Source organism: Colias eurytheme, chromosome 13 (assembly GCF_061535395.1).
Source record: "Colias eurytheme isolate Ceu_HAF_F1 chromosome 13, ilColEury1 Martin Lab GWU primary, whole genome shotgun sequence".
Lineage (NCBI taxonomy): Eukaryota > Metazoa > Arthropoda > Insecta > Lepidoptera > Pieridae > Colias > Colias eurytheme.
The window spans coordinates 11,384,393-11,410,897 of NC_142992.1; the positions used below are offsets into that span (position 1 = coordinate 11,384,393).

Genomic DNA, 26,505 nt, shown 5'->3' on the forward strand with positions numbered 1-26,505 from the left:
AAATCAGTATATTTTTGCCTTCTCTTTATAAACATACCACGTGCTCATATACAGTACGTACATACACATCAATAATTTATTATCCTACGCTAACTCTATACATACAGACATTCAAGATTGCATTGTGATATTTGGAACAGGCATTCGCTGAAATATAAAATCTTACACATTGTATACATTCTCGATAGAATGAGTAACTATGTACTATCTATTAATTCCACACTTGGCGGGATGCATTACAAGTAAATATATTATTATGTTGGCTTATTTACTCGATACATAACGTATTGAGACGAATCATTATTTAGTCGATTAATTTTATATTAATTAACAAATTATCAAATTATAGCCTGGACTGGAGTAGTGTTATTTTTTCAAATATTTGATCAGCTAAATAAAAATGTTTGGCAGTTCCTATGTACACTGTCGTTAAAAAAATATACTTTTAACTTCAACTAATGAAAATAATATAGTCTAGGAGCCTATTATTACAACTATATTTTAGTTTGTCTCGCTCTAATACGGTAGATTAAATTACTGGTTTTTGATCATTTTTATAAAGTAACTTAGCTAAGAAAATACAGTCAATAAATAATATCTTATTTATACCTCTTAATGAGAACGATTGATACGATTAAATTTGGTCACTAACGAAAAATATCCTATCTATGTATTTAAGCGAGACAAGGACTAAAATATTTAGTTAGAACTCATCGAAATTAGGATGATGACCTTAATAAAAATCGATACTTACCTACGATAGGACATAATAGTAAACATAATTATAAATTAATTGATAATATCGGAACTATTAAATTAAATAATTTGAGAAATTGCATTTTAATTTTTAATATTAAAATTGAAAATTTAATGGACACTTAAAAATATACAAAAGTGATTGACAATTTTGACACAAGACACGAGAGAAACCAAAGCAGCGAAGCTTGTGCAAGCGAATATCAGCCTTAATATCTTAACAATTTAGTTTAAAACTGCTTTGGTCGAATGCGAATGGAGTGATAAATGAAATATAAAAAACCCGCCGTGTTAATACACCCCTCTGTTTTCATAATTTTTATGTTAATATTTATAAAAACCCATAAATTGAGATTAAGAATTACCATTGTTATATTTGCTTTTAAATAAAAATAAACAAACAAAAAAACAAGACATACATACAAATAATTTCATAATAATAGTTTAAAACTAATATTCCCATTTATTCATATTACAATATCAATAAACCCAAGCAAAGAAATTATTTGAGCAAAGTAGAGACAGGTGTATTAACACAGAGGCAAAAGTCTTCGAATATACACAACTTACAAGTACAACACAAGCTATTCAGAACTAATTAAATTGAGAATTATTACTAAATAGACCCTTTCATGAGCTGTGCACACCATTTGTAGCGTTTAAAGATGGTTTTTTAAATTTTCGATTTTGAGGGTAGTCTTATATTACTTATTTTAAAGTTCTTTTTGCAAGAAAAAAAAGATCTTTCTTTTTTTTTCTTACGACAAATCATCTTCAAACGCCGCAAACTCCCACTTAAACTAGACGGCACTTAACAATACAAAAATAAATACCACTTAATAAAAGTAAGGTCAGCACAAAAAGCTTGTATGTAACTAAACCGAGACATGCTTTACAAATTCTATTTTATTGTTTTATTGTCGATCGTTCATCTTTTACCTTCTGTGACAACTGTTTACATCGCTACACGAGTCTATGGTACATAAAATTCGTGCAAGCGTTGCGTTAATATAAAAAATGTTTTCAATTCTGTCCGCACATTCGCGTGGAAACCTTGAAATGACAACACTATAAAAATTACTTGATATCTTACTCTCCAAAATGTGCAAAAGCAAAATTCTTTAATTCGTGCATATATTTAAAAACTTACAAAATTTTTAAATTAAGCAAATTATAATTGCACGTTTTTTGATGCCTTGATTGTAATTTCAAGCTTCCACGCACTGCATTAGGAACAGTATCCCACCAGCACCAAAACACACAACGTTCTAGCCGACACTGCACAACACCGAGTCACCAACACACGGCGACATTCATACTAATTAAACCCATCGAACGCGGGCCATCCGCACGTTTCCAAAGCAAAACAGTCTAGTCGATAATATCAAAAGATTTACAAATGTTCGATGAAAATATCCGCAGGCGGTTATCGCCTTTATTCGTAACGTGATACTCGTTAAATCTGCGTGCACCGGTATCTCAAGCGGTTACAATGCACAACGGGTTGAACTATACAACGTTTCGACAATGACCCTTATCCGCAGGACGCTAACACTTAGTTGCTAGGCGGTATCCATGGTAACGGGCGCACTACAAGATGGCGCACTTGATTTTCCTGCGCTTTTTGCCGCGCACGTCGCCGTTGGTCGCGCGACTGTCGTCCGACTTGCGCGAGCGGATCTCACGCATCAGGTCAAAGAACACCTGCACACCACACACGGGTAAGCGGACACGCACACACACACAACATTGTGTACTCATAGCACGTCTTGTTCTACGCTTTGCGACTTTCACGCGACGATTCATTTGGGACGCGTTTTACTTTAAATTTAATTTTTCACGTGGTAAATAAATAACGCAAAATATTCTGTTCATAGATAGAATTCGATCAGCATATTTTTTTTTTGCATTTAAATATAATTATTTTCCTTTCTTCCCGAAATCTTGGCAATTTACCTTTAACGTTTGGGCATATTTTTGCCAACAAAATTTTGCATACTAAAAAGTACTTTCTATCGATCTAATCTATGCTAGGTGCATCAAAATACTATGCGTAGTGTACAAGACGAGCTATAGAGCGCAATAAATATAAAAAAGAGACAACGCAACAGCACAGCGCTACTTGGCCGGGAACGCAACAGAAACAAAGCGGTACAGCCAAGCAGAGCTGTGCGGGTCGCAAGCTTGTGTGAACATATTGGGGAAAACAATGGGATATTTAACAAATAGACGTTTTATTTTGACACGTCTCCATTCACCAGGGATTCAAAAATAATTTACGATTTTTTTTCAAGTTATTTAAAATGTTATCGTTAAGAGTGGCTAAGTACATCATTATTTTAAATATAAGGTAAAACATGACAGATATTGTAAGATCGATTAAATAATAATGTAAAGTTGAATCAATAACATTAATAAAATATGATCTTATTTAAACCGTTAGCGGTTAGGCAATACTGACCACACTTAACGATTATATTATGTAAATAAGAAAAGCTTCCATCACCAGACGATACATTGTCAACCAAATTGACGCAATGGTCTGTTAGCAGTTAGAGTATACTTGCTCAATGCAAGTACAATAGAACCATTAAAAGTAATGATAATAATCTTGATTTATTACTATTATTTATGACGGTAGTTGAAAAATTTCGCTAAGCATCTTAATTATCTAGTATCAATTGAATTTCTTATCACGTAATGAGATATTGTATTCTTATTTCAATTAATGGTATGGACCAAGAAGCTTATATCTAATACACTGGAGATTGCACTATGAACGTTTACTTGTCACGGGAATGTATGACCTTGAATGACGCCTGGTTGTTCCTTCATCCCTTTCACACCAACTTGCCAAGTTAGGTGTTGTACTGTGCTTACAGTACGTATATATGTAGAATTGCACTGGCTCACCACTACACTCAATAGTGCGGGAACACGTCCATTCCAGTCCGGCATCGGCCGTCGACTGACTAACGACAGCTATAAGCTGTCCCCACCACTGGTGTACGTGAGACAATGTATACATCTATTTCATAGATACACTACATCCCTTCCTTTTTCAAAATTAATTAATTTTCGCTCCAAATAATCACATAATGAAAAATTATAGAATTATACAGTTATCAAGTTATTAATCAATAATTCCCAATAGAACTTTGAAACCTAAGTTAATGAAGAACTCTTAAAATCAGAACATACTTATCAAACCTACTCGTTTGATACTTGATAAACTCATTCCGTACTAGCTTCCACCCCTGCCCTTCCTTTTCAAAAAAATTTTTTTTTTTTTTTATTTTCAAACGAATATTGTATAGAAGTGTATAACATTATCCAACATTTTATAAACAGCGTCTGTCCTTCAAAATGATTAGACATTTTGTAGTATTCGACAGTTCAACGAAGGAGAATGACCACGGGTGGCATCGGCAAAATTTTAGTTGTGCCACGTATTCGCGATATTGTTAATTCCTATTTGCATTTACAATGATCATATGTATCAATATTTAGTCTAAATAATACCGAATAAATAGAAATAAAAGTAAAAGTTTTTGTTTTGACACATACTATATCTATCTCTCTAGCAAGCATCCTGCGTCATATGTCATAGTATCTATTTGAAATGAATGTTGAATTGAATGTATTCGACGCATTGTTTGACGTTCTTTTGAAATAATGTTTATTACGATTCACTTTTCACATTTGTCTTGTAAATCAAAATATTACCTATGTAATAAATGTAAAACTTAACGTTCATCGTTAGTTTAAACTCGATAAATTATTTTTTTAAAGAAAACTTTAATCGTTTCTAAAAGTACCAACATCAAACTTCAAATTGAGCTATATTTCATCTTGACACAACAAGTTTGATTGCGATACCAAGTGCCATAGTCACTTGGGCAATCTCCTTTAGACAATTATAGAAAATATGACATTGTTATCTAAATTTACAAATTTTGGCTTGCTCAAAAAATAGTACAAAACTTATTATTGAACTTCATGTTTTTACTACCTAACATAAGTTTAAAGTATCTGCATATCTTCAAACTTATCAACTTTATTCTTTTTTTTTTTTTTTAATTTCACCAAATTTGTAAGTGGCCAAGATTCCGTACTGATGAGTGTACACCACCAAATTCAATGCTACATGTTTATATATTGATTACTCAAACTACAAATGTCTCAATGTTTAGGATTTGCGTTCTGAATTCTAAAGCTACACAATTACCTACTAAAAACGTGTTCAGTACTTCAGTTTCTCCTTTAAACTAATTAACTTTATCTGACGATAATATTATGTATTATATAGACGCCAATAACCGTGCTATGTTTGTATTCTTTGTATAAACAATCTAAATATCTTAATCTTCAACAGACCCAAACATTCGTGAGATCTAAGTACCTTTTGTTTGAATTCTAAATTACCTTAAACAATACAATAAATGAACAACCTTCAAAAACCAATTCAAGATACGTATTCTAACCATAGGATTTACGTTATGTCAGCTGCTTATCTAAACACGTAATTATCTGTTACATTTTATTATGAACTGCGTAAATAAGAAAGTATTAAAATATGCGAATATTAAGTTTTTCGATTTACCTTCTATTCGATTAAATTAAACCTGCCTCTTTTTCATAGTCAATTAGGCACTGTACATCACGTTTTTTCATTAAGTATACATTAAAGTCAAATGGAAATCACGCCTTAATTAAAAGTTACGAAAAACTTATTAAATCTCTTGATGCAACTATGTACTTAACGCATTACTTTTCATCTTTATTCAAGTAGTTATAAAGCTGTCTTTGCATAGCATGTCATTTCGATTTGTCAAGGGTAAGATCTGTCGACTAGTACGTACTAACGTGGGTAGTCAAGAAATCAATTCAAAATAATTCGCAAATGGTTTTTCATTATAATATATGGACAAGTGAATGTTTATCGTTTACGTTCAATACAATGACTTTCTTTGCTAGTGTTAACTTGCTAACTACAAAACCGTTAAGGTATATTTAAATTCATATTATCATCATTATTTGCGGAATGTAATTACAAAGATATTACCTATATACAAGTTATAAGATTCTTATTCCTTCCACTCGTAGTTGAACGAGAAATTATTTATATTTTAAATTACATTAAACAATATTAGGTAGGTATGTCACTAGTGTTATTTCGATACATAACGAAATTACTCTTATAATATTATTATTACAAATGTATGTCCAATATGATGTCAATAATTAATAAGTAAGTAAGTGAGTAAGTAATTTATCAACCCTGTCTGCAATATATTTATAGGTAGTTGTTTAAAACTGTTTGGTATTCATGAAGGTAGATTGTAATACTTCTAGAATTTAAACTATTTTTGCAGTATAAACTTTACACGTTGCTAATATAGTTTATTCTGGTATCTGGTCATAATTTGAGTATTTATTCCTCCTTTTTTTCGTGCAATTAATATGAAAGACGTGCTTACGCCACAGGATTTATTTTTTTGAAATATGTATCATGAATTACTGATGTAGATCATCAGTAGGTTCCAAACTACGTGAAATACTAGTAATATCACACGAGATAATAATTATATAACTACGTAAAACGTTGGGCTAAATTTAATGTAATAAGATTTAACTACACACTGGTTTTGTACGTTACAACCTACAACAAAATCTGTTCAGTATTACCATCGCATCATTGTGAAGTTACTACAGTTTGAAAACTTACTTTATTTTCTAATTGCACACTCAATGTGAAATTATATTATCTACTGACCGTTTTATGTGAATGATTGCAATACAGATTAGTTTGGTACCAGTCACCCAGTTATACGTCACCCTGGAGTCCGATGAGCACCGGCTGGATGTGTTGACACGTTGCTCGACGTGGTAGCGGACACCAGGCATGGTGTCGCGGACCCAGATGTGATGTCACGGTACCTAGGATATCGTGTTGCATATCAACGAATGATACTCGATGCATGACGCTCGAAGCTCGACTCCTGCTGTGCACGACGCGATGACATGGCGTTCGAAGCGGTGGTGAGAGCGGCAGCGCCATCCGTGCTGCGCAAGGTGAAGTTGCCGGCCTGCTGGCACTTGTCGACCTCGACAGTCGACACCTTACCTTTGGCACCAACCAAAGAGTGACACGTAGAATTACTGTTGGATACATTTTCCCATTGAAAACGTTCGAATGTAAAGTAGCCTCGTCCCGATGGCACACTTCCCATTTAAGGAATGTCAATTTCTCCTATTCAAGGGAAATCCATACCTCCTTTTAAAAGGAAATCGATACCTCCTATTTAAAGGAAGTCCAGACCTTCTATTTAAAGGAAATCAATACCTCCTATTTAAGGGAAGTCACTACCTCCTATTTAAAGGAAGTCCATACCTCCTATTTATAGGTAATCAACACCTCCTATTTATAGGGAATCTATACCTCCTATTTATAGGGAATTAATACCTCCTATTCAAAGGAAGTCCCTACCTCCTATTTAAAGGAAGTCATCTTTCTTTCTTTCTTTCATACCTCCTATATATAGGGAATCAATACCTCCTATTCAAAGGAAGTCCCTACCTCCTATTTAAAGGAAGTCATCTTTCTTTCTTTCTTTCATACCTCCTATATATAGGGAATCAATACCTCCTATTCAAAGGAAGTCCCTACCTCCTATTTAAAGGAAGTCATCTTTCTTTCTTTCTTTCATACCTCCTATATATAGGGAATCAATACCTCCTATTCAAAGGAAGTCCCTACCTCCTATTTAAAGGAAGTCCATACTACCAATTTAATGGAAGTCCTCTTTCCAATTTAATGGAAGTCAATACCTCCAATTTAATGGAAGTCCATCTATTTTCATTTCAAATAGAATATGAAATTCAAACGAGTTTACTCGTCGTCGTCGTTTCAGCCATGGAACGTCCACTGCTGGACGGCCTGCGTCCAGTGACTCCCAGCCACTCGAACCAGGTCGTCTGTCCATCTTGTGGGAAGTCGTCCCACGCTTAGCCGCCCAATTTACATGTAATGTCATAATAATATAAAATTATAACCATGGCGGTTGCGAGTCCATAATACTTTGTCACATCTTGGTAATTACTACAGGTTACCACTTGTATTTATATTGTGGCTTTTTATGCATTAAACAAACATGGATATATATTAATTTACCCAATCTATTTATAGTCTAACGACATTTTAAATATTTATTTCTAATTTCTAATTTAACGAAATTAGTTACAGATAAGTAGCAGTCGTGAAAACGTTAAGACACTTAAATAGTTTGCCACTTGAATAATATAATAAAACTAGGTGTGGCTAACACACAGTATTTTAGTGTATGCATTTTTATAATATTATGTATATATTACTCAAACAAGTATTTCAAATATTTTATTTCATATTTATATTCGCATTTAACGAGTCGCAGTATAAGCGTTGTATGCGTTCTGCGGCTAAAATATTCATTAATGTGCGGGTAGTTCTAAAATGTTTCAATACAGTTTAATTCTGTTTAAATTTAAAATCGTTCGTTCTTATTCCTTGTCTATTTGTTTTTATCAGCATTTATTGTTTAATTTCTAATAAGTGTATTATGAATTCAGTGTGTACATAGTAAGTTTATACTTATTTTTTCTCCTTCTGAGTGGAACAAATAAGCGAAATTAAATAGTGAGTGAGTAATTATTTACCAACAACCTAAACACGGTACTGTTCATTAAATATCTATTATCACAGAAGCCTCTAAACTAGGTTTCCTCAATGTGAGTGTGTGACCATATAATTAACTCAAAATAACAAGAAGTTTAACCTCTCCTGATTACATTATATTATGCTCACAGGATGTCTTGAAAATAAATTACTTAAATTCAATAAATTATATTATATTATATTCAATAAATTATTCAAACCAAAATAACTGCGTATTCTAATTACTAGATTAAAATTCGAAAGATTTTATTTTTATTTTGTCGTTCTATTTTAACTTGTGAAGGATTTTGGATAAGATTGAAATTGCATTTGTATTTAATATGAACCAACGGACGTACGGTTATTCTGTCTTTAACATTTCAAAATGAATTCTGGTATGTTACTACATACCCTCTCCCTTTTTTATTAAATTTCTTAAAACTTTTTATTGCACGCGTACTCTTTATAATATTATAACACTGACCTTTTACCTCGTCGCCACTTGTACTGTGCTTACAGTACGTATATATGTAGAATTGCACTGGCTCACCACTACACTCAATAGTGCGGGAACACGTCCATTCCAGTCCGGCATCGGCCGTCGACTGACTAACGACAGCTATAAGCTGTCCCCACCACTGGTGTACGTGAGACAATGTATACATCTATTTCATAGATACACTACAGGTGTGAAAGGGACAAAAATACAACCAGGCATCATTCAAGGTCATACCTTCCCGTGACAAGTATAAGCTTCTTGGTATGGACCAAGTGATAAACAGGGGTATTTCTTAATAGTGCCAAGCATTGTTATAATTCATAATGAATTATGCAATATGAGCAATTACTAGTATTAATCACTTGGCCTATGTATACTGTATTATGTGTGTGCGTTGAAAGTATGTATACGTGCGTGGTTGTAGTTGAAATAATGAGCTAGGAATATGTATGTTTGGAGTGAGTTTAACATGTATGTATTTGAGGAACGTCTGTTTTTGGCAGGAAGTGTACGTGTATGATTGCAAATATTGTTTGTATTTGATGTGTGTGTGGTGTGTGTATGATTGTATATCTCGCTTGTATGTATGTGTGTGTGTCACCTTGTCCACGTTGTCGCGCGTCTTGGCGGAGGTCTCGACGTAGGGCACCTGCCAGGCGGCGGCGCGCTCGCGGCACGCGTCCAGCGGCACGCGCCGCTTGTCCGCCAGGTCCGACTTGTTGCCCACCAGCAGGAACGGGATGTTCTCGTCGTTCTTCACGCGCAGGATCTGCTCGCTGGAAAACACATGCAACAATTTAGTTTTATTCTCGACATTTCCATAAAAAAAAGAAGGCAAAGTATTGGGAAGTCTGTGATAAGTAAACTTACCGGAACTCCTGCGTGGCATCGAAGCTCTCCGGCTCCGTGATGGAGAACACGCAGAGGAACCCCTCGCCGGACCGGAAGTAGTTATCGCGGATCGCCGCGTAGTCCTCCTGCCCCGCCGTGTCGAGGATGTCGATCTGCACCTCCTCGCCGTCCAGTACTACCTGCAAATTGATAACTGTCGGTTTGACTAGCTATACCTTGTGTCGGTACAATTCAAAATTGGCCTCCAGATTTGCTTATCAAAATAAACAGGATATAGAGGACGGCTGCTTCTGACGAATATCAATTTTATCCCAGCATACAATCCTAAAAATTCTCAATGGAATGGAATATTTCAGTACTTTTACAGTCACATTCTCAAATATCTCTGAGTATCAAGAAATATTTGAGCTAATTGAGCCATAAATTCCACCCTACACTAGCCATACATACCTTCTTCCTATAACTGTCCGCCTTGGTTGGCTCGTAGTCCTCCACGAATTCGTCGTACATGAACTGCAGCGTGAGCGCCGACTTGCCGACGCCGCCGGAGCCCACCATGATCACCTTGTGCAGCGTGGGCTGCGCCGCCGGCTTCTTCGACATCTTGGTGGGGTAGCGGCCGCGCTGAAATGGTTTGTGGGACGTTACAGTTTTATTCGACACAAGAAAAATCTAAGAATGTCTCGAAATTATACTTAATGCAACAGATCAGTACTATGTGGAATTACTATGTTGAATCCGTGCTAAATAAAAAAGGTTTTTGAGCCTCAGCCTTGGAATAGATCAATTTTGATACGAAGAAGGTGGGAATCAATACGTATTCATAATAAATAGTTACAATTGTGATTGCGACATTGAATAAACACTCCGCCTTCCACGAAAATACGTAGAAACGTTTTCATATTTGGGCGGATTTCTGCATAATAACTATAATTCCTAAAATTATCGTTATTCATCTATGACGCAGTTTGTTCGACATACAGACAAAACTATAAATGCTTGTATCGGAATTGACTCAAATTTCTATCATTACTGTAATCACAGAACAGTAAAGTAGATAGAAGTGTGATGTGGGCGTAGCCCACGTATCACTAGTAAGGTAAGATCACCTAACTTGCTCTCAGATAAGCGCAGAAAAATATTCGAGTCGGTTGTCAGCTGTCAAACCTTTTTTCCATATTTATTCATTAATTAGGACGTGTTGTTCAGTATTAGAGTGCAAAATTAATGATAGCAGACGAAATAATATCAGCAATGGAGGCATTTCATACCATCAGGAAGTCTTTTGCACGCCTCATAAGCGAAGCGTTGAGGTGGGTACTACTGTCACTTCCCGCAAAACATCTGATTTTTCAAACTTAAAATGTCTTTATGTATCATACATTGCACTTGTAAGATAATACATACACACACATATTAAGAAAAAACACTATTTTTAACGTTCATGATATTTTTGATGTCATTTTTGTTATTTAAACTAGTTAAAAAACAGTTTAAAAAAGTTCTGTCTTGGACGTCCGTGTGTCTGTATGTGCGGATCCTTTTTCTTGTTAACACGATAGCGACCGAAATACTTTACTAATCGAGTCTTTTTTTTTCTCTTACGCTTGAGTATGCTCAGGAATAGAACCCTTTCATTTTTCAGGGTCTGATTCGATGTGGTTGAATTGTTATTAAATAAACAAAAATAATAATTAATAAATATTTATTAAAAAAAAAATTATGAGGCGTGCACTTTTGGATTTTCCAAATTATTTTTTTATTTATTTTAATTATATTTCATGTTATAACTTCGCTTGTCGTAATTTGTCAAAATTGTATACAAATATCTAGTCAAAATGAACCTTAATCCGTAAGAAATTAGTACTATTATAGATTGAACAGCAAACAAGACTTTCGGGAATATTATTGCAATAATCAAACGAATGTCGCTTTAGTGATGCTTGTGGAGTATATCGACAGTATCGATACTTTAGAAAAGACAAACATTATAAATATTAAATTTTATTTTATTTTTCCTTAGCTTTCATTTGTCCAATTTATTTATAGATTTCCCAAAGAGGCTAATTTAAAAGAGAAATGGATAAATGCAACGTGACGAGTTAACTGGATGCCGAACAGCACTAAGCAGTCTTACAAAGGCCACCAATACAGCAAACATACGGCAGTTCCAAGATTTAAAATAATGCATATTTTCTGTTTGTATTTTGTAAATATAGATTAATACTATTCTTTTCCGTTTTTTATTTAATAATAATAATATAAAAAGACGTACTTAGTCTATAAACATATACAATAAACATACTCCAAAATGTGACACATTATACTATACTCATATAAAAGAAAGAAAAAAAAATACACAAAAAATATTTATTTGTGAATTATCGATAACAAGGCTGACCTGACCAAGGCATCCCTCAGGGCATAGCATCAGATAAATATCAAGTTAATGTCATTAATGTTGAGTGACACAAATTTCAACCTTATCTCTATGTGTTGCGTTTCAAATTTATATCTATCGAAAACTAAGGGCCGGCGCCCACTGCCGGCACGGCACGGCATGGCACGGCAGAGCATCCCGCGGCGTGCAATGGCATCCCGCGGCGCGCAGTGGCATCCCGCGGCGTGCTGCGTGATCCCGCGGCATTCAGTGGCATGCCGTGGCATCCTGCTAAAAGCCCCACTAATGCTGCATAAGTTTCAACCTTATTTCAACTAGCTAGCAATCATAATTCCTCGACCCCACAGTGACGCATACGCCTCGCGGGATGCAATGGCGCGCCGCGGCATTCCTTGGAATGAAACAGCAAGACACGTCATGCCGCCGCATCCTGCGGCGTGCCGCGTCATGCTGCAGCATCCTGCGATACGTCGCGGTATCGTGGCATCGAAATAAAGTAACTTGAATTCTAAACTGATTGAAATAAGATTCAAAATAACTTCATTAGTAATAAAATCCTCTGCCCTGCCATGCCACGCCGTGCCGGCAGTGGGCGCCGGCCCTAACGCCCTCTGTTGTGGAGTAGCTGAATGTTTTCGAATTTGGAATTTCTGTGCAATGAGAAACAAAACAGCTAATATACCTAGGGATGTTATACTAAAATAAACCGTAACTTGGTGCGTTAGGGTACATATTGAAATGCTGAATTTATAACCTAAGTCAGTTTTTACTCAAATTAAGCTGTCCAATCAAAGGCATAGTTTACTTGTAGTGTACTGTATAACTATCGGTTTAAATGTGTGGGTTTGGCGACACTGGTTTTCATACTAATTATGACATTATAGCACTTCTATATGTTTTTACTGTTCTGTGACTGCTAAAGCCAAGTAGATCCTTTAACTTTAAACATTTGAAAGATATAAGTTACATCAAAACCTACATATTTCAAGCAAATTCTTCAATTCCATATATCGCGATCTCGTCTCTCGATAAGGATATTTCTCAAAATTGTGTTGGCGTCACTTCAACCAGATCATCTCTAAAAAGGAAGTTTGTTCATCATCTAACGATTTATTTTAAACTAACGCAACATATGGTCGTAGTTACAGAGAAAATCCTGTCGAGGAAGGTAAACGAACTAATTTCTAAGTTTAGCATTTCCTAGAGCTCTCTTAATTTAGTCCACTTTCATGAATATAAATTGAGAAATTATATCGTGGTAATGCTGAGGAAACGTGAGCGTTTTAAACAGGTTATTATGGATTCGATACCCAAAGGATACTAATAAAATAAATGACGACATTTGTTGTATCCGTCAATTACTTCTATATCCCTTCCAAACTGATGAAATGTGTATGACAAGTAGTTACTGAAGAAAAATAAAATGTAAACATAATATTATTACAGTTACGTCTCGCTTGCATCACAAGGGCTTCTGCAGTAATGAGAGGCTGGCATAATCCCCCAGCAGGGCTGCTACTTAAACACATTGTATAACCCAATGCATTAAAACTGCATACACTTACAAACAAATGAACAACTCTGTTACATAGGCCAAGTGAATCAAGAACAAACGACATCGCATAATTTAAAATTCTAATTTGAAATGTGCATTTAATTACATGCAGGCAGCCCTAGCTTTTAGATGTCAATGGACCTAATCACATTGCCCTACTAGTGTTGTCAACATTTACAATATTATCGTGAATAAAATAAAAAGTGCAACATTAATCAATGGATTACCTATATATCAAAGAAGCCTTGTACTTTAATGCATTTCAAAACTTAATTTGAAGATATTTCAGCAGTTTGCGACACCATTGCAATCAAGGTCGACTTGAAAGGCAAGAGGCACAATGTTGATTAATGCAATGATTAAGAGTTAAAACAATTATAAATTACTGACGGTTTAGGCATTCATTTAGAAACATTTTAAAGCATTTTAAACATTTCGCAATCCCTTCTACAATACCCGCACGATTTCAAGGGCAAATTAAATCTTGGATCACTGAGCCATTTATAGTAAATTTGTCAGTTTCCAGTAAAAACAATTTAAAAGCAACCAATTATATTATTACTAGCGACCCGCCCCGGCTTCGCACGGGTGCAATGCTGATACTAAATAAACTACAGCAAAACTGTGAACGTTGTATATAAAAACATAGCGGCCCGCTCCGTCTTCGCACACGGGTATAAAATAGGTACATATAGCCGGGCGGCCGGCCGGCCGGTACCGCCGCAAACGCTACGTCCCGCAATTTTAAAATCTGTAATATCTTCGAAAATATTCACTTAAATCCTACGGTTTAAAGGCCCATATAGATCTATATTAAATGAACAATGTATTGAAGGTATTTAATTGGTTAAGGTATTTAATCGCATCGAAAATTAGCCATTATTTGTCGTAAAAAGTAAATGACAAAAAAAAGTTATTGTGGGTTATCCATAAGAGATAGACATATACCATCGCGGACTTTTCTATAGACCTTTTCAATGTGTATAATACTTAGTACATTATTTTGATAAAACTCGTAGGGTTCAGCCTGCGTTTGCAATGTAAGCGGAAAGAATGTAATTTTTTACGACATCACATTAGAAACCTCAAAAATAACAGTACTTCTCCACTATTTAATGGATGTTATTATACATATAAACCTTCCTCTTGAAACACTCTATCTATTAAAAAAAATCGCATCAAAATCCGTTGCGTAGTTTCAAAGATTTAAGCGTACAAAGGGACATAGGGACATAGGGACAGGGAAAGCGACTTTGTTTTATACTATGTAGTGAAGTCACGTCATTAGACCATTGAAGAGATATATTTCTTTGAATCGCAAAAATGAAGTGTCGAAGTTCCTCCCTTTCCCAAAGGACGAATTGTTCCTTCCGTAACCCACACCGTTTTCCTAGATCTTTGCCATTATTTGCAAATATTTGACAAGAAGCTAGTCATTTTACGACGAGCGTAGAGTCAAGGTTCATTATACATTCAATTGTAATTGAATACCTTTGTACTGCAGTCTAGACATCGTTGTTTCTTTGTAAAACATGTGCCTTAATCTAAGTGCTATAATGACTTCCCTCTTTTGAACTAAAGACAATAATAAATGGTACAAGTATTTTAATGTAGGCTGACAAAGTGGGTAATTGTCTGTTCGATATTTTCTTTATCGCAGTTGACACAAAATATTGTACAATCGTTAATATGCGTCATTTACTCGAATTTTTAATACGATAAGTCTTTTCTAGGCCATAACAATTAAATATAAATAAAAATTGCAAATCCATCTCAATATTATGAATGAATCAGTCATATTTGATATTACCAGCATATCTTTATTTTTTTACATTGTACAGTAAACACTGTATCTTTATTAATTAAAAAACCATTCCGGATACATTTAAAAAAAAAGCATTTTCACAATAAAGTTATTCGTAAAGTCAGCATAAAGAACATAATTATATTTCAAAGTATTTCAAAATACATTACAGTTCGATTCAAACTTAATGGCGGTTCGGAAGTTAGGTGCAGGTGCGAGTGCGGGTGCTCACAGGTCCCTTAACGCCCCGTCAATACCTAAAATTGTTCTCTGTGCATCGGATCGTACGATGTTTGTGTACTGTACCTACATAAAATGAACTTACACTTTAACCCACATGCTAGGCTTTATAAACACATTAATTGTATAAAAACCACAGATCACGGGAAGTAGGTCTGTCGCACAGGTAAATCTGATTAGGTATCACATGCGGGTCACCCGTCACCGCCACGCTTTCTTTCCCATTAATTATATAGAGTATAGACAATGCTCGTGTTGTGATTTATTTATCAACGAAAGTAGGCTAGTGTGTGTCACTGCTTTACGCGCGAAAGACGGTTTACTTTTCTGAGACTAAGATAATGTTTGTAATTTTTCTAATTTTAGGTATCAAAGAAGAAGTGTCGCGTGTCCTACATTATCTGAATATGTGAATTTCTGCAGATAAAGCCTAACATAATTAAATTACTAAAAATACAATTACTTTTAAGTTAAAGTAAGACAAGCTTTGTTTGTATGTAATTTATGGTTTCCTGGCGAGTTTTATGACAACAACAAAAAAATTAATACGAAAATATATCGTAGATTAGATCTAAGCTCGTTTTCTATTGCATAGATAGTAATCTTACGTTTTTACACGTCACGTATGACGGGATAAACGACGTCAATAAAACAAAAATCTCGAACAATCAAAAAGAGATGACGCAGTTCCACTTACAAGGTATATTCAAACGAGTTGGTCTCATAAAATTCATGTATGCATCATCGAGGTATGCATGCCATTATTTTGATCCTTTGTTTGTCACTACACCCGGAACGCAAACAATGCGCCCGCGGAACTGTTAGCATTACCGTACTTTATTCAATTCGCTTATCAATGAGTTCTGGTGTGATAAACACGGATTAAAATATAATAACAATTAATTGCAAAACAACTCGCCGATTTGTTGAATGGCAGCACTTCCTAGTGCGCAAGTGTTTATGTACCTAAATATTCGTGTTTGTAATTTCTTTATGTTTATTGAATTCATTGATATAATCTTAGATTTTATTATTTAATCATTTACTGGTTTCTCCACTTTTTAATGTTATTTGTTTTGATTTCTTATCATAAAGATTGCGCTGATCAGGACGTCAAGTTGGAAAGAGAATCATATTCAATATATTTTTTTATCATATTCACATTTTGAAAACACAATAAAAATATAGTTTACCGGTAGCGGTAACCATAGTGAAAGCATTATTGATATTACCAATAATAGCCAAAAAACTAGAATATAATTTAGAAAGTGTACAGTACCAACGTACCTTCAATCAACGTACATTATTTTTCAATACCACCATTCCTATACTTACGTCACTGATAAGCCAGTCTTTGCTAATGAGCAACAATGATAATAATCTTTATTGCTTGTAAACCAGACTTATTATCGATACAATAAATAGCACGTGTTACTAACAAATAATACTTAATTACTTATCTAGGAAGAGAGACGGTAGGCGCGTCACGTCGTGACAGTACGTGACTGTTGAGGTAATGGTTGAGAATCTCAGTTTTGAATTCTTATGGTAATTCGGTGACGATGGGAGAAATCGAAAGTGAATCAGTGGTGATATTTACTGTTTATATGTGTAACAATGATTGACTACAATATAATTGTATACTTATAGAATTGTACTTAGCATATGAAGTAAGAGTACCTATGATTGTATCGCAAAGCGCTATGGAAACGCTTATAAGTAAGGCTGAAATGATCATTTGAGTAGCCTGTACAGTTCATCGCGTTTATGATATAAATTGGAACAATGAAGAAGATAAAAAATTAATGATGACACAGTCACACCGACACGATCGACTTTACAATAGTACAGTTTCTAAACATTTATTGATTATTTAAATGCAAGATTAACTGTAAAGGCCGGCAACACACTCGTCATATCCTTATGAGTGTAAGTGGGCGAAGTTAATCACATAACATCAGGTATCTACTAATTTGCCTGCTCTTCACATAAAAAAATAACTGTGAAAACACAATTCTTACAAGTCAGAATACTCCATATATTCGTGGCACGGAAAATGTAAACACATTATAAGCACGGTTGGTGAAAAGTTTATCGTTCTAACTCCCCAGAGCTTTTGAATTGTAGGTTTGCGTGACGTAGTTCTACCAACTGGGTTGACAAACCCTTTTCTTTTCCCTTTCAATTTTTTACTTTTTGTCCTATAAGTTTGTATTGCTTTAACAAGAAAAGTTTCTGCTTAACAACGTGAGAGTAATGTAAAAGGAGACATAACAAGTGCAAACCACACTTTAATTTACAAGTTATAATATTTAAGTTATTCGAAATATTTAAGTTACATAAGCCATTAGAGGTAACCTTAACTGTAGATCCAGCTTATATTAAACACAGAAATTTCTTGAAATACAAACATAGCTCCTGAACTAACGGGACCTCGTAGAAACCCGGTTATGCGAGAACAGTCACGGCAAAGCAATAGTTTGTGCGTAATTGTAGAAATTCCGAGACACGAAGCAATCTTGTAGATACATTATTACTCAAGTACTTAATACATCCAGGAATTTATCTTATGTGCGAAAAGACGTTGAAATAATGAACAGTATGATGTTTTATTTGATAGGGTACCTTTTTCTCAATATCATGAAATAGGCCATAGGAAAATATTGTTATTTAATATGTACATAATTTATCGTAGACTCAGTCAGTCTTACAAGTATCGTATCAATTAAAAGAGCAAAACAAGGAAAATATTAACCACAATACATTTATATCCACTTCCACTACCTAACTATATGTAAACAAAACATACTAATAAATAATAAATAAATATTTCAGGACAATTTTCACACACGGCACGATCTGATCCCATACTAAGCTTTCGCTTGTCTTATTGAAACCAGATGGCTGATAAACATACATATATGTATAATTTTAAATAAATACTTATATAGATAATCAACACCCAGACACAGAGCAAACATCTATGTTCATCACACAAATATTTGCCCGGGTGGGAATCGAACCCACGACCTCTGGCTTGGAAGGCAGGGCCACTACCAACCAAGCCAACCGGTCAGTCAAAATACTATTGCTTCGTCTCAATTTATTCTACAACAACGGAACCAAAACTACCTGCAACTCGTACTTGACCTTTTTTGACTCAATGTTAATGTCAGCATTAGTGATATTAGTCATAGACTATTCTCTTATCACTAACCTCGCTATTTTTGGTTCAACTGGGCGTGAGTCACTAATTTAGGCAAATTATTAAATGGGCTCGTCTAGTGCAGATATGAATCATGATATCGATCTCCGTCTCCTACACAGATAGTTTATCTAATTGTATGTTTTACTGAAGAATATTTAAGTTAAAAGGGCAGGTTTATCATATTGATAAAAAATGTGTGTCTGGTGTTTATTTGTCCTATGTCTTTGATTGGATCTGCCTGTTAAATAATTTAATTCAACACCGACAAATGCTCAAGTTAATTCAAGTATTCGTGTTAACTGTTAATATTGTACATACCAAGTTTGTTCTCAATATCGTCATAATGGCTTTTAAGATATATACAGGCTACCTATTATGTATTAGAAATTGATTCCCATAAATAACGTAATATTCATATTCCGTTGCGTCATAATACATATTATAATGACGAAGGTATATTATCGATTCGCGTATAAAAACAACAAATGCATTCCAATTTCCAACAAACTTTGATTCATGTAATGACCGAATTCTTGGAAAAACGTGGCTGTGTTATCGACCTGACTCAACTTTTCTATTTCTTTCGTTTATGTTTGACTAACGATTGTGCCGTATTCGTATCGCGTAAATTTCCTTTCATGATAAAAACATAATTTATGAAATTTGTAAGTATTAAAATTACGCAAAATTATTAAAAAAAAACACGCAATAATATTTTCGATGCAATTATAAAACTTTAAAAAAATAAAAAAGTACCTATTAAAAGATCGAAACTGCATCAATAATTGCAACATGTCCTTCGATAAAAGGTGATTATTATGTTTTTCGGCTAACCTTCGACTGTGTGTTTCATACACCGGATCATTAACCCCACATGCAGGCTATAATTACACTCTGCTTTACGTAAACCCTTATCTCAAAATTTCAGAAGATATAGATGACGCAAGCGTGTGTTGGTATCTTGGTTAAATATTCACTACTTCGTTCACAGGCAGATAAAATAATGCATTCCTAATTCCCTATCCCTTGCGCCGGATGTGTATGTTTCGAAAACTTATTTACGTAAAACATAATATGGGAAATATATTTTTCGCACCTATACTAATTAGTATGTTTATATTTTCAAATCCTTTGCAGATAAAAACAGTTTACTATACATAATTATATAATTAATAACATGGAAATACATTCATAAAATCGCACATGCAAAAAATACACAACAACCCTAATTACCCATACTTCAATTGTAATATTATAAGTCGAAAGTAACTCTCGTCGGTTTGTGTGTTACCACAGTATATACACATGTACATATTTCCTACAGTATGGCGACGAATGTACTTGTGCAGAGAAACGGAGGGGAACTGGCGGGGGGTCGGGCGACGCGGGCCACTTAATGCAATCACGCTGAGTTTGCATTAACTATCGCGAAAGGACGACGCAGTCGTATTTTTTGTGTAATAATTTTATTATACATAGGTACTTACATATTCTATTATGGCGCGCAAAAACTGTTCCGTTTACGGATGTAAATCTACATTGAAATCCCAGAAGGAAACAATATTTCAGAAAGATTGTATTAATTGTATCTGTTGAATTAAAATCAAAGCTCTATGTGAAAATATGTTGTCCTCATTATTTTCTAATCAGATTGTACATCCCAATGCGAATGCATTACTTAGTTAAATGGTATAATATACAATTAAGAACATCCAAAAATAAAGTGTCCACGTAAATAATATTTAGCAGTGCAATATCTGTAATTATATATTTATGAACAAATAATTACATCAGATTTAATAATCGCAATTATTTTGAATGTACATATGAATAAATGATTTCATCATAATATGTATTAATAATCACAATTGTTTTATTTCCCATTTGTTGCAAACCTAGCGTATTTTCGTGTGGCAGCGTAAGTACCTACGCTGGCGGCGGCATCGCGCGACATCAAAGGCGATTCCTTACTGTAGGAAATAATATTGTAATACTGTGGTGTTACGTTTTCACTTTTCACGCTTGGATAGCTGAATGGATTTGGATGAGTTTGTATAAAAATATAGGACCTCCACAACGTAAACATAACAAATATGGGGTAGTTTGGTCTCGCGTTAATATGGATTGCATAGATATTAGCAACATATTACGATATTGCATTGAAATAAAATACAAATAATTTGGAAAATCCAAAAGTGCACGCCTCATAATTTTTTTTTAATAAATATTCATTAATTATTATTTTTGTTTTTTTAATAACAATTAAACCACATCGAATCAGACCCTGAAAAATGAAAGGGTTTTATTCCTGAGCATACTCAAGCGTAAGAGAAAAAAAAAGACTCGATTAGTAAAGTATTTCGGTCGCTATCGTGTTAACAAGAAAAAGGATCCGCACATACAGACACACGGACGTCCAAGACAGAACTTTTTTAAACTGTTTTTTAACTAGTTTAAATAACAAAAATGACATCAAAAATATCATGAACGTTAAAAATAGTGTTTTTTCTTAATATGTGTGTGTATGTATCATCTTACAAGTGCAATGTATGATACATAAAGACATTTTAAGTTTGAAAAATCAGATGTTTTGCGCGAAGTGACAGTAGTACCCACCTCAACGCTTCGCTTATGAGGCGTGCAAAAGAAATACAACAGACCTACATAAGAGCCGATATAAAAATATAATAAAAACGTTATTAAAATTTTATTATTATCGGCTGAACTCGAAAGCGAATGTAAAAGTGAAAGGAGTGGCTTCGATAATTTTTAATAGCACTTGTAATGTTATCGGCGATCGGCTCTTATCGGCCCCGCGTGTCATTGTCGAGATGAAATCGTTGCATCACATAAAATATCGTAATCACTGCATACTATCTACTAAAATTTTTCTGTAAACTACGAGTTTTTAAAAGACTTTATTGAGTGCAGTTCATAGTAATCCTGAAAGTATAATAATATTATTAATACGAAAGTTTGTGAGGAGGGATGTGTATGTCTGTGTTTGTTACTCTTTCACGCAAATACCACAGTATTACCATTATTTCCTACAGTAAGGAATCGCCTTTGATGTCGCGCGATGCCGCCGCCAGCGTAGGTAATGACGCTGCCACACGAAAATACGCTAGGGTTGTAACAAATGGCAAATAAAACAATTGTGATTATTAATAATATTATGATGAAATCTGTATTCATATGTACATTCAAAATAATTGCGATTATTAAATCTGATGTAATTATTTGTTCATAAATATATAATTACAGATATTGCACTGCTAAATATTATTTACGTGGACACTTTATTTTTAGATGTTCTTAATTGTATAATATTATAAGTTATAACATTTAACTAAGTAATGCATTCGCATTGGGATGTACAATCTGATTAGAAAATAATGAGGACAACATATTATATACATAGATTTGATTTTAATTCAACAGATACAATTAATACAATCTTTCTGAAATATTGTTTCCTTCTGGGATTTCAATGTAGATTTACATCCGTAAACCGAACAGTTTGTGCGCGCCATAATAAAATTATTACACAAAAAATACGACTGCGTCATCCTTTCGCGCTAGGTAAAGCAAACTAAGCGTGTTTGCTTTACGCGGCCCGCGTCGCCCGACCCCCGCCAGTTCCCCTCCGTTTCTCTGCACAAGTACATTCGTCGCACTACTGTAGGAAATAATGGTAATACTGTGCAAATACTACTGAACCGATTACAATGAAATTTAGCCCACATATACATGGTAACTTGGATTAACACATAGGATAGGTTTTATCCCGGAAATCCCGTGGGAACGCGAACTATGCGGGTTTTTCTTTTAAAACGCGTGCGGAAAGCTAGTAATACATAATATATGAACGAAACTAAACGAAACCTTTATTCCTTATGGAACATAGGACTAATCATCTACTGGTCCATAAATATTGATTGATGGAAAGTATGTCAAATACATCTGCCATTCATCACACAGTAGATGATACTTAACTTTGTTTCTCAATCATATTTTATCTTAATCTTTATCTGACTTGGTGGCCAAATATGTAGCGCAGGAATCTAATTTATTGATTTTTTTGAATCTTACATGGAGAGGAATAAATGTATATCTGGTAGAAAAACGTCAAAATATTTTCTACTTCTATAGTACTATATAGTGCAGACATGTTTGTTGTTTTATTATTAACAAGACCACAACAACCAAACAAACAACATTTTGTTCTATAAATTAAAAAGCTAGGACCTAGCCTAGCTTTTTAATTTATGAAACAAAAATAACATAACAGTAACACATTATTTACTGGGTGGGACTATATTTTATGAGTTATTAAAATTTGGGCATTTTTCTAATTACTGATGAACTGATTATTATCTGCACTTATGACTTATGGAATCTTATAAAAAAATGCTGCAGTGTGAAAAAAAATCAGGTACATTTGTAAGATTTCTGAAAACCAAAAACCATTATAATATTGAAGATGCATAAATCATTATCAAGTCAATGACTAAGCTCGCATGACGGCAGCGAGGAATTGCAGCAAAAACAAGATGAATGAACATAAAACTCTTTACAGTTGACTCGTTGTGAAATAGAAACCAGGGACAATGCTCCCTCGTGAGAACGGGCCGCATACAAAGTGTTACTATTGTACCTACCTTTCTATCGCACTTTCTAATTATTACCTTAATTTGATCTAATTAGTTTACTCCACTTTGTTTTTAGAGTAGAGGTGAAGAAAAAAAGCTATTATAATGACTTAAAAGTGCAATAAGTACAAAATAAATAGAACAAATGTATGAAATGTTTTTGTTTGATAATCAATACCATTAAAAAACAAATCAGTATAGCTATGCTAGTGAAATGAATAAATATTGAATTAAGATATTGTTGACGGTACTTAAATATGATTCAAGTACTTATGACAATAACTATAAGTAAATTATTCACACCATCATATCTTTAAAGGAATCTAACATTTTCCAACTATATCTATCTGATTCATTCAATAAAACTTTGACATGGAAAAATTTACCTATATTAAATATTTATTACACTTTTCACTACCTTATTTTCCAATTTACAGCTATTCATAAACCAACAATTATTTTGTGAAGAAATTAGGTATCATGTTCCATTATTTAAACTGAGTAACTACCTTTTGCTCTTCTAAAAATGTTGTGGAGAGTTGATAAGCTATCGCCGAGAACATCACTAGACACTCTACACAGTCTCCTGCCTGCAGGAGCTTAGAGAAGGCCCTGGTAGTCCCATACTAGATGACTTGATTCACACAACAGAACTATTTCAATTGGAAACACTTAAATCTTTACGGTCACGTTTAATACAGCTCGAAAGGATTAGTCACACGCCGAGACAATGGAACGGTCCAGCTGTCGTGTTGCGGCAGCTAAGAGTACATCGATCTAACTGTTTACCGTACCGGCCTGCACAACGTATGACCGAACCAGGTCAGGAACAGCGTCAGACGCGTGAGAACCGTAAGACAATGCGCGAGAAACTGTGGGAGAAGGAGAGGCGTTGCCGCCGTAGTAAACAATCACGTCACTGCACACCCAAAATGGCTTTGGCTCACATACCACATAGATACGTAATCAATTACTCACCAGTGCAAAGAGGTGATCCCGTACAGGTTGTGCTTTACTATTAAATTTTGGAAACACCACTTAATTTCACTTGTTTCGTCAGTGGTCTTTCACTTTACTATTCACGGAATGCAGACAATCAGACAATTCAGACATTCATCAGCCAATCTGTCAAACTTACAAAGTCCTGTGACTTTTTCAGTCCACAGATTATACATACGAATTAGCTTCTCATTAACAGTTTTATATTAAAAACAATTTTCAGCATGTTTTTTATTTTCTTTTAATTTTTTATCAGAACATTTAGTTCGCAATCCTAGCTTATTATTTGTCCAAAGTTAAAGAAGGTTATCCGTTTTATCCTTAGGTTTTGTTTATTTACACCCTCATGTTGTGATTGCTCTGTCCGTTTGCTGCACAGATATACAGTGTGGAATGTTTCCTTTCAAGCAAAATTCGTTTTCTTCAGTATTTCAAATATTTTCCCTCCAGGGCCCATCGAAAATTTGTGGAAAATTTCCACACTGTATTTAAACATTACTTATATTTTTAATCGACATCAAAAAAAAAAGGAGGAGGTTATCAATTCGGCCGGTATATTTTTTTTATGTATGTACACCGATTACTGCGAGGTTTCTGAACCGATTTACGTGATTCTTTTTTTGTTTGATGCGGAATGGTGACGAATTGGTCCCATCAAAATTTTATTCGGATAGGCCCAGTGTGGGCCCAGTAGTTTTTATTTTGTGAGCATTTTTGTCTGTACTCGATGACTTAATTGAAATGTAGCAAGTAACTTAGCTGTTCTGTGTAACTTAGATTCACTTCCCGGTAACCGATTGAGCTGAAATTTTGAATACGTATGTAAATTGGATAGCGATGAAACATTACCATGACATAGAGCTGATTTGATGATGGAATCGGAAGGTGGCCATAGGAACTCAGTAATATATTGACTCAACTTTATCAAGTGTGGGCTCGTTTGATTCGTGTTGAAAAATACACTAAAAAGTATTAAATAAAAATAACTGCGTTAAAAACAGCCGACTTCAAAAACGGAAAAGTAAAAAATAAAAAATATTTGATATTATTAATTACATACTACATTCTCGCTACATATTGTGGTTGTTTTTAATGATGTCTGTGGTTTGCTGTCAGTTAACTGCATCTACAGACGCTCCGATTTGGTTGGTGCCAACCATCCGACCACGACCAAATCGGAAAGTGTAGAGAGCGGTCGGTCCGACATAATTATTATTAATATTGGTTTGACGTGGTCGGATGCGCTGGCGATACCGACCAAACCAACTTCCTATCCGATCCAACCAAATTGGAACGTCTGGAAGCTTTGTTCCGACCAAATCGGCTCATTCCATAGAGTAATATAGGTAATTGGCTCATTCATATTCGCAACGCCGCCGGTGTAGGACGTCAACATGAACGCCGAGGGAGTTACGGTCACCGAACGTGACATATTAATAAAATTGCTGGAACTATATAAAGACTTTCCCTGTTTGTGGGACTTAAGTAACAAAGATTACGCAAATAGAGATGCCAGAAATCAAGCGTATTTTATTATGTTAGAAGTATTAAAAAAATTGACAGTGCGGCTACATTAAAAACCTTAAAAAATAAGTTATAAGAGCCGCATATGAGTGTAATTTTCTCTATTTCTATAGTAGAATTTAGCCCATTCTCTTCGTACTATGGTCAACTGACATATTACTCTATGGTCAACTGACAGTTGGAAGGCCAACCGTCGGACAATCTGTAGCAATGTAGCAATGTTGGAATGGTTGCCATGTCGGTTCCAATATGGTTGGCACCAACCAAATCGGAGCATCTGTAGATGCTTTTATAATTTGACTGTTGACATTTGTCAAAGAAG

The 26,505-nt window shown here is 34.6% G+C and overlaps 1 protein-coding gene across 2 annotated transcripts; it reads right to left on the bottom strand.

The window, feature by feature from the left end:
• Positions 1–1,218: 1,218 nt before the first annotated feature.
• Rala (Ras-like protein A) lies at positions 1,219–24,792 on the bottom strand. Of its 2 annotated transcripts, none has more exons than XM_090108568.1 (5): positions 24,639–24,792; positions 10,251–10,424; positions 9,819–9,979; positions 9,550–9,724; positions 1,219–2,460 (listed from the first exon to the last, which is right to left on the bottom strand). In XM_090108568.1, the coding sequence occupies exons 2-5, from the start codon at positions 10,401–10,403 to the stop codon at positions 2,347–2,349; spliced, it is 603 nt and encodes a 200-aa protein (XP_089964694.1). In that variant the 5' UTR covers positions 10,404–10,424; positions 24,639–24,792; the 3' UTR covers positions 1,219–2,346. The 2 variants fall into 2 exon arrangements, with proteins under 2 accessions (XP_089964694.1, XP_089964693.1); XM_090108567.1 differs by lacking the exon at positions 24,639–24,792 and adding an exon at positions 24,170–24,543.
• Positions 24,793–26,505: the final 1,713 nt, after the last annotated feature.

What these genes read in the sequence shown, in the direction of transcription:
- Rala (XM_090108567.1), bottom strand. Translation starts at nt 24,223, where the DNA reads ATGTTCTCGGCGATAGCTTATCAACTCTCCACAACATTTTTAGAAGAG. An exon ending in CGGACAGTTATAGGAAGAAG is followed by an intron (nt 9,980 to 10,250) that starts GTATGTATGGCT and finishes ATCAATTTGCAG; the next exon opens with GTAGTACTGGACGGCGAGGA. An exon ending in CGCGCGACAACGTGGACAAG is followed by an intron (nt 2,461 to 9,549) that starts GTGACACACACA and finishes TGTGGTGTGCAG; the next exon opens with GTGTTCTTTGACCTGATGCG.